This window comes from Rana temporaria, chromosome 2 (assembly GCF_905171775.1).
Source record: "Rana temporaria chromosome 2, aRanTem1.1, whole genome shotgun sequence".
Classification (NCBI taxonomy): Eukaryota; Metazoa; Chordata; class Amphibia; order Anura; family Ranidae; genus Rana; species Rana temporaria.
The window spans coordinates 40,848,055-40,857,656 of NC_053490.1; the positions used below are offsets into that span (position 1 = coordinate 40,848,055).

The following is a 9,602-nucleotide window of genomic DNA, read 5'->3' on the forward strand; positions in this document are numbered from 1 at the left end:
CCAAAATCCGATCGGGTCAGAACGCGGTGACGTCAAACACACAACGTGCTGAATAAAACGAAGTTCAATGCTTCCAAGCATGCGGCGACTTGATTCTGAGCATGCGCGGGTTTTGAACCAATGCTTTTCTGTACTAACCATCGGTTTGGTCCGATGGGGCGGCGGACCATCGGTTCGATTTTGAAGCATGTTTTAAAATTTTGGACCGAAGGAAAACAGACCGATAGCCTATACACACGGTCGGTTTGGTCCGATGAAAATGAACTTCGGTTCATTCTCATCGGACCAAACCGACCGTGTGTACGGGGTCTAACAGGTTTTCTTCTTGGATTGTCCTGTATTTTGCTCCATCCATCGTTCCATCAACTCTGACCAGCTTCTCTGTCCCTGGTGAAGAAAAGGATCCCCACAACATGATGCTGCCACCACCATGTTTCACGGTGGGGATGGTGTGTTCAGGGTGATGTGCAGTGTTAAGCCTCGTACACCCGATTGGGTTTTCCGGGGGACTTTTTACTGCCGGGAAACCCGAGAACCTGCTCTGTTCAGACTTTCCCCTGCACAAGGCCAGTTTTCCATTTTGGGCAGTTTTCCCATCGGGAAAACTGCGAGGAGCATACACACGGCCAGGTTTCCCGGCCAAAAGCTCTCCTCACAGACCGGCCGTGTACAAGGCTTTAGTTTTCTGCCACACAGAGCGTTTTGCTTTTAGGCCAAAAAGTTTAATTTTGGTCTCATCTGACCAGAGCACCTTCTTCCACATGTTTGCTGTGACCCTGTCTTTCTTATAACAATGGCTTTCTTCTTGCAACTCCTCCGTTGAGGAGCTCTGTTTGTGTGTATGTATATATATATATATATATATATATATATATATATATATATATATATATATATATATATATATATATATTACACACACAGGCCCAGATTCTTAGAGGAGATACGACGGCGTATCTCCAGATACGCCGTCGTATCTCTGCGTCCGGACGGTTGTATCTATGCGCCTGATTCTTAGAATCAGTTACGCATAGATATCTGTTAGATCTGACAGGCGTAAGTCTCTTACGCCGTCGGATCGTAACTGCATTTTTAAGCTGACCGCTAGGTGGCGCTTCCGTCGAATTCCGCGTCGAGTATGCAAATTAGGTAGATACGCGAATTCCCGAACGTATGCCCGGCCGACGCAGTAAAGTTACGCTGTTTACGTTAGGCTTTTCCCGGCGTATAGTTGCCCCTGCTATATGGTGGCATAAGTGCAGCATAACAATGTTAAGTATGGCCGTCGTTCCCGCGTCGAAATTTGAAAAAGTTACGTTGTTTATGTAAGTCGTCCGTGAATGGGGCTGGATGTCATTTACGTTCACGTCGAAACCAATGACGTCCTTGCGGCGTACTTTGGAGCAATGCACATTGGGAAATTCCACGGACGGCGCATGCGGCGTTCGGGAAAAACGTCAATCACGTCGGGTCACAGTACATTTACATAAAACACGCCCCCCTGATCCAAATTTGAATTAGGCGGTCTTACACCGACCGATTTACGCTACGTCGCTGCAACTTACGGAGCAAGTGCTTTGAGAATACTGCACTTGCCCGTCTAAGTTGCGGCGGCGTAACGTAAATCGGATACGTTGCGCCGCCGCAGAGATACGCCGCTGGACGAGAATCTGGCCCACAGTATATTAAAGTTTCCAGTTTAGAATGAAGTGGTAATGTCACATCTCTTGAGTTGTTATTTTCTTCAACAGAGTACGCCTACAGATCTGCTGTGAAGGATGGTGTAGGACTTCCTAAAATCCCAGTCCACCCGATAGGGTACAGCGATGCTGAGATGCTGCTAAAGTAAGGATGAGCATGACCTGAGTCAGACATGAAAACACTCCAGTTATATATTCTTTCACAAATGTTCTCAATGACCACAATAGGCTGCTGCAATGGACAATAACCCCTAGTTTGCACCGGTGCGATTACTCATAATCGGCGTCGCTGCGACTTTGAAAAAGCACATGAAATTTCACTGTTTGGCAGCTTTAAAATCGCACTGACGTTGCACAATTTCAAAGCCGCACTGGTGTGAACCACATTTATAGGATTAAATGGCAGCTGTAGATCATTAGGTCTGAGCCTCACATAAGATTAAATTAGACGTTAAGTATTTTATATTACAATGGACTTTTGGGAATTGGTGCGCCTCGGACGCAATTGCCGTCAATTTGACATGCGATTTGATAAATCGCATCAATGTGAACCAGGACTAAAGGCCATATTTTTAGTTTTTGCATAGAGTAAGGTCAGGTTTATAACCCGTCAGATTTTTTTTGCCATCTGTGTTCCATTAGGGAGATTTCCCTTCACTTCCTGTCCCATAGCCAAACAGGAAGTTAGGGGCAATCCCTCCATAGTGAGGGAATCCTGGGGTATCCCTGTTGGAAATTTTTCCCTCTATTGTTGTCCCGGTGTCGACATCAAATTTTGGATTTTCTTTTGCTTTCACTTTTGGTGATCACGGTAAACAGGACAAATAGAGAGGGTCAATCTCCCTAACAGGAAACTACTTCTTGGATTTACACAGACACACACCTCCAGCTCAGCAGCTCTCATTGGCCCTCTTATGACTCATCCTCCCCTCCCTTCCTGGCAAACTCTCACGAGAGTAAGAGCGAGAGCTGTGTATGATGTCATAAGCCTAGGCTAATGACCAGACGAGAAACAGGAAGTGGGCTGTATAAGATATTTATTGGCAGAAAAAAATGTTTTACTATCCAAAGTTAAAACAACAAGGGCAGTGGATTTAATAGATGGAATGTTGAAAAAGTGACTGCATGTCTGCTTTAAGACCCCTTTCACACTGAAGCGTTTTTACAGCGTTTTAGCATTAAAAATAGCACTCTTAAAACGATAATAAAATGCTCTCCATGCATCTCAATGGACCCTTTCACACTGAGTCATGCAAGCAGCATCTTTGGAGCAGCTTTTGGGCGCTGAAAAAAACGCTCCAAAAACGCCCCTCTCCATTAAAATGAATTGAAAAGCAATGTAAAAACGCCTTTCCCTTTCACACCGAGGCGCTGCAAAAACGCCCTAAGAGCCCTTTCACACTGGTGCGTTTTTGCGGCGCTTTTGCCACACTTTCGCGGTAAAAATAGCGCTATTAAAACTCTCCAAAAATGCCCCTCTCCATTGAAATTAATTGGAAACGCGGTAAAAACGTGGTAAAAACACGGTAAAATCGCAGTGTTTTACCGCTATTTTAACGCTCCGCTATAGGCGTTTCCAGTGTGAAAGGGCTCATAAACATTAGGGTCTTAGCGGTGCTTTACCAGCACATTGGGATTGCAGATGAGGCTTTGCTCGAATAACGCTCGAAAAACGATTGGGTAACGCTGTAATAACGCTCGAAAAACAATGTAATAACGCTGTAATAATGCTGTAATAACGCTCGAATAGCGCTCGAAAAACGCTCGAATAACACTCAATTAACGCTCAAAAAATGCTCGAATAACGCTGTAATAACGCACTAAAAACGCTCTAATAATGCTCTAATAACGCTCTAAGTCCCCTTTCAGACTGGGGCGTGAGTCGCGGTGGCAGCATAACGCAGCTAAAAATAGCAGCGTTATTCCGCCAGGATTGCCGCAGGAATCGGCCGCTAGCGGTGCGGTATTAACCCCCGCTAGCGGCTGATAAAGGGTTAATACCGCCTGCAATGCCCCTCTATAGAGGCGCATTGCGGGCGGTATTGCCGCGGTTTCCCATTGTTTTCAATGGGAAGGAGCGGTGAAGGAGCGGTATACATGGCGCTCCTCTCACCGCTCCAAAGATGTTGCTGACAGGAGATTTTTTTGTCTCCCGCCAGCGCATCGCCTCAGTGTGAAAGCACTCGGGCTTTCACATTGAGTCTGCAGTGAAGGAGTTTTTCAGGCGGGATAGCAGCGCTATTTTTAGCGCTGTACCGCCTCAAAAACTCCTCAATGTGAAAGGGGTCTAAAACGTTAGGGTCTTAGCGGTGCTTTACCAGCACATTGGGATTGCAGATGAGACTTCGCTGTAATAATGCTGTAATAATGCTCAGATAACGCTCGAATAACGCTGTAAAAACGCTCGAATAACGCTGTAATAACGCTTGAAAAACGCTCGAGTAACGCTGTAATAACGCTCGAATAACGCTGTAATAACGCTCGAAAAACGCTTGGATAATGCTGTAATAACGTTGTAATAACGCTCGAAAAACGCTCGAGTAACACTGTAATGAACGCTTGAATAACGCTGTAATGAACGCTTGAATAACGCTGTAATAACGCTGTAATAATGACCGAAAAACGCCCCAGTGTGAAAGGGGCCTAAGGAGATAATTTGTTTTATTGGCATGAAACGGTGACCAGGGGGGTGGCAAAAGCAGGTGGTTGAGCCATGGTTTTACTGCCCCCCAGCCACCTACCTAAACAAAGGCATGCAGCCGTTCTGCAACCACCCTGAAACCAAGTGCAATGCATACGGTTGCAGCGCGGTCGATCTGCTTTTTTAGGGTTCAAATAGATGGTGATGAGTGAGGAGGTGACATATCGTCTACCTCTGAAAAGTTACCCGCTGCGGATTACTTTTCTTTAGACGCACAGCAGGGGCTCTCACACGTATAATGGACACTGGGCAGCTTGTGGAACCTTTACTGAGCTAAAATGTGAACTTGTATTTTCTGGATGTTTTCCAGGAACCTGGGAGGAACTCCGGCCCCAAACAACACCTGGAAAGGAGGACTCAACATATCCTACAATATCGGCCCCGGGTATTCGGGAAGTCACGCTAAGCAGTAAGAGGGGACATTATTATCCATGGTGGTCATAATGCCATTTTTGAGCAGCACTCTAGTCAGGGGCTTTGTCCAGGCTGAGATGGTGTAATCAGTCTACTGCAGACAGGAGGAAGCATTTTCTCAGTCTCTTCTATGAACAGGCGGCAATTTTGTACGTTTGTGAGAGGCGGCAGCATGGGGCTGATCTGTGTCAGAGAGTGACTGGTTGTCCCGGGAGCCACACGTGAAGTCAAGACTTGCTGTATGATAGTGAATGACAGTCTGAGCCTGGACCCCTGCCAGGCCACGCAGCCAACACGTTTCACTCCGCCCACCGGAGCTTACTCATGGGGAACCCCCATGAGAATTGTTTATCCTGTAAACTGGCAAGGTAGTAGATGGTGAGCCTGGATGATGCCAGCAAATCGCTTCATTCTAATGTAGAGAAGACAGATAAAGACATTGTCAGAGGAGGAAATAAATTCTGTACATGTTGCAACTACACATAAAAAGCATGTTAAACGTTAGAAAATACACTATGGGGCCAGATTCACAAAAGAGATACGACGGCGTATCTCCGGATACGCCGTCGTATCTCTGTGTTAGGGCCGTCCTCAGGCCCGGATTTCCCACAAGGCCACTGAGGCCAGGCCTTGGGGCGGCAGGACTCCAAGGGGCGGCAGTGGCATGGAGTCTCCAGACGCCCGGAACATACAGTTAAGGGCGGTAAGTTATGGGGGAATCCGCTCGCTCGTTAACAAGCGATTGTGGCGATGTCGCCAAAATCACTTGTAAAATATGTGCTCCCATTTGTCCTCCCCTCCCCCCCCCACCCCACATACCTCTCTCTGCTGGCTCTGTCTTCGGGACTCCGTCCTCCCCCCAGCCACCGAGTCTGTCTCCTGTCCCTGCTGCCGATGTATGAAGTGAGAGGGGAGAGATGTGCTCTTCCCATCTCAGCTGTGACAGGAGTTCTAGCACAGTGCTAGGACTCCTGTTTTGGAGGTGACAGGGTCAATAAAGAGAACATGTCACCTCCAATAGCTATCACGGAGGAAATGTTTTTTCTCCTTTTTGATAGCAAAAAAGTTAAGTGAAAAAAAATTGATAACTAAATAATAAGAAATAATAATTAAATTAAAAAAATAAAAAAAGGAAAGAATTAGAAAAATAATAAGAAAATGATACAAAAATTAAAAAAAGTAAGCGACAAGCTACAAATAAATAAAAATAAAAAAAGTGATAAAAAAGTAAAAAAACAAACAAAACATATTTGAACTAACTGTGCCGCACATTCTACGTTGATTTGGGGGGGGGGGTTCGGTTGGCAGGGAGGGGGTGCATTGTAGAACCTGGCCTTGGGGCGGCAGGGATACCAAATCCGTCCCTGGCCGTCCTACCTATGCGACTGATTCATAGAATCAGTTACGCATAGCTAGCCCTAAGATCCGACAGGTGTAATTGAATTACACTGTCGGATCTTAAGGATGCAATTCTAGGCCGGCCGCTAGGTGGCGAGGCCATTGCGGTCGGCGTAGAATATGCAAATAAATAGTTACGGCGATCCCCGAACATCCGCGCTGCCCGTCGATCTAACTTTACGTCGTTTCCGTCGAGTTACGCCGCGTAAAATTAGGGCTGAGACCTAGTTGTCCTAAGCCATGTTAAGTATGGCCGTCGTTCCCGCGTCGAAATTTTAAAAACAACGCTGTTTGCGTAAGTCGTCCGTGAATGGCGCTGGACGCCATTTACGTTCACGTCTAAACAAATGACGTCCGTGCGACGTCATTTAGCACAATGCACGTCGGGTAATTTACCCGACGGAGCATGCGCAGTACGTTCGGCGTGGGAACGCACCTAATTTAAATGGTGCCCGCCTCATTTGAATTGGGCGGGCTTGCGCCGAGTGCATTTACGTTACACCGCCGCAAGTTTACAGGTAAGAGTTCTGAGAATCAGGCACTTACGCTGTAAACCTGCGGCGGTGTAACTTAAATCACATACGTTACGCTGCTGTGGAGCAACGTAATTTTACGAGAATCTGGCCCTATATTACTAAAAGTATTGGAAGCCTGCCTTTACACGCACATGAATTTTAATTGGCATCCAGTGGCGGCTGGTGCTCAATATTTTGAGGGGGATGTCAAACAAACCTGGCCCCCTCACCCCCCTCATTACAACCCCCTCCCCGCCTGGATGGGAAGGGAGCAATCCATGGCCTTAACTTAGAAGGTGGTGCTGGATCCGGGGGAGGGATCCTGGAAGCTGCCCCTCCACCTGCTGCGGCTTGCCGAGGGAAGAGCCGGGGCCGTTACTTCTCCTCCTGGCCAAACAGGAAGCGGGACCCGAGACCTAATTGGCCGGGGTCCTTTTTTGAAGCCTATTAGAGCCTCTTAGGGGGTCGGACGCATAGATAGGGTGTGGCTTCCCTGCACCCCTGATGGAAGGGCCCGCCACTGATGGCATCCCAGTCTTTAGTCTGTAGGGTTCAATATTGAGTTGGCCCACCCTTTGCAGCAATAACAGCTTCAACTCTTCTGGAAAGGCTGTCCACAAGGTTTAGGAGTGTGTCTATGGGAATGTTTGACCATTCTTCCAGAAGTGGAATTTGTGAGGTCAGGCACTGATGTGGAGGAGAAGGCCTGGCTTGCAGTCTCCGCTTGAATTCATCCCAAAGGTGTTCTATTGGTTTGGGTTCAAGATTCTGTGCAGGCCAGTCAAGTTCCTCTACTCCAAACTCACTGGTAAGCTCAGTGTGCTGCCACTTCTCCTCCCCCAGCTCTTATGCAGCTGAGAACAGAGGAATGTGATCACTTATAAAAAAAAAGGGAAAAGTAATGGAAATCCTGAAAACATGACTTGTTTGGGCACCTTGAGGACTGGAGTTGAGAAACACTGGTCTAATGTACTGGGGCTAAACGCTCTGTATGTATAAGGCCTGAAAATAATTAAAAATGTATTTATTTATTACAGGTGCCATTACTTATTACAGGTGCCATTAATTTACGCAGCGCTGACATATTTATTATACATTCACATCAGTCCCTGTCCCTGACAATATATATAAAAGTGTGTGTGTGTGTGTATATATATATATATATATATATATATATATATATATATATATATATATATATATATATATATATATATATATATATATATATATATATATATATATATATATATATATATATACTGTAGATAGATAGATATCTAGATGGATATACCGTATATACTTGAGTATAAGCCGACCCGAATATAAGCCGAGGCACCTAAAAAAACACAAAAAACTGGGAAAACGTATTGAATCGAGTATAAGCCAAGGGTGTCCATCTGCATGCCTCACTGTGCCTCATTGTGTCCATGTCCATGCCTCACTGTGCCCGTGCCTCACTGTGCCCATGCCTCCCTGTGTCCTTGACTCACTGTACCCATGCCTCACTGTGTCCATAATTAGACTGACGTTTAACATGGGACAACAAACAACAACAAACTTTGCACACTTGTAGAGTAAGAGGGGCGCTACATGTGTGCCAAGTTTGGGGTCCAGGGATCCTACGACCGGTTGGTACCAGGTCACCGGAGAAATGACCGTTTAACATGGGAATCTAAGAAAGGGGTGCCTGGATTTGAAAGATCTGTGCTCCTCAGCCATAGGTCCCGCAGACAACAAACTTTACACACTTGTAGAGTAAGAGGGGCGCTACATGTGTGCCAAGTTTGGGGTCCAGGGATCCTACGACCGGTCGGTACCAGGTCACCGGAGAAATGACCGTTTAACATGGGAGTCTATGGAAAGGGTGCCCGGCTTTGAAAAATTGGTGCACCCTGGCCGTAGGTCCCCCGGACAACAAACTTGTAGAGGAAGAGTGGGGCTATATGTGTGCCAAGTTTAGGGTCCAGGGAACCTACGGCCGGCCGGTACAGGGTCCCCAAAGTCCGGGAGATCAGGCGCAAAAAGGCAACTCGAGTATAAGCCAAGGGGGCATTTTTAGCACAGAAAAATGTGCTGAAAAACTCGGCTTATACTCGAGTATATACAGTGTATATGTATGTATGTGTGTGTATATGTATGTATATATATATATATATATATATATATATATATATAGATAGATAGATAGATAGATAGATAGATAGATAGATAGATAGATAGATAGATAGATAGATAGATAGATAGATAGATAGATAGAGATGGAGAGAGGGATATAGAGATGGAGAGAGGGATATAGAGATGGAGAGAGGGATATAGAGATGGAGAGAGGGATATAGAGATGGAGAGAGGGATATAGAGATAGAGAGAGGGATATAGAGATAGAGAGAGGGATATAGAGATAGAGAGAGGGATATAGAGATAGAGAGAGGGATATAGAGATAGAGAGAGGGATATAGAGATAGAGAGAGGGATATAGAGATAGAGAGAGGGATATAGAGATATAGAGAGAGGGATATAGAGATATAGAGAGAGGGATATAGAGATAGAGAGAGGGATATAGAGATATAGAGAGAGGGATATAGAGATATAGAGAGAGGGATATAGAGATATAGAGATAGAGAGAGGGATATAGAGATAGATAGATAGATAGATAGATAGATAGAGATGGAGAGAGGGATATAGAGATGGAGAGAGGGATATAGAGATGGAGAGAGGGATATAGAGATGGAGAGAGGGATATAGAGATGGAGAGAGGGATATAGAGATGGAGAGAGGGATATAGAGATAGAGAGAGGGATATAGAGATAGAGAGAGGGATATAGAGATAGAGAGAGGGATATAGAGATAGAGAGAGGGATATAGAGATAGAGA

The 9,602-nt window shown here is 45.6% G+C and overlaps 1 protein-coding gene across 2 annotated transcripts in view; it reads left to right on the plus strand.

Annotated features, from left to right (window-relative positions):
- Nucleotides 1-9,602, plus strand: part of LOC120928971 (putative N-acetylated-alpha-linked acidic dipeptidase) — a 111,735-nt gene that overhangs the window by 44,416 nt on the left and 57,717 nt on the right. For both annotated transcript variants that reach the window (XM_040340126.1, XM_040340125.1), the window contains exons 7-8: nucleotides 1,752-1,845; nucleotides 4,712-4,810. In XM_040340126.1, the coding sequence (XP_040196060.1) occupies nucleotides 1,752-1,845; nucleotides 4,712-4,810 (193 nt within the window). The remainder of the gene's footprint in view (nucleotides 1-1,751; nucleotides 1,846-4,711; nucleotides 4,811-9,602) is intronic.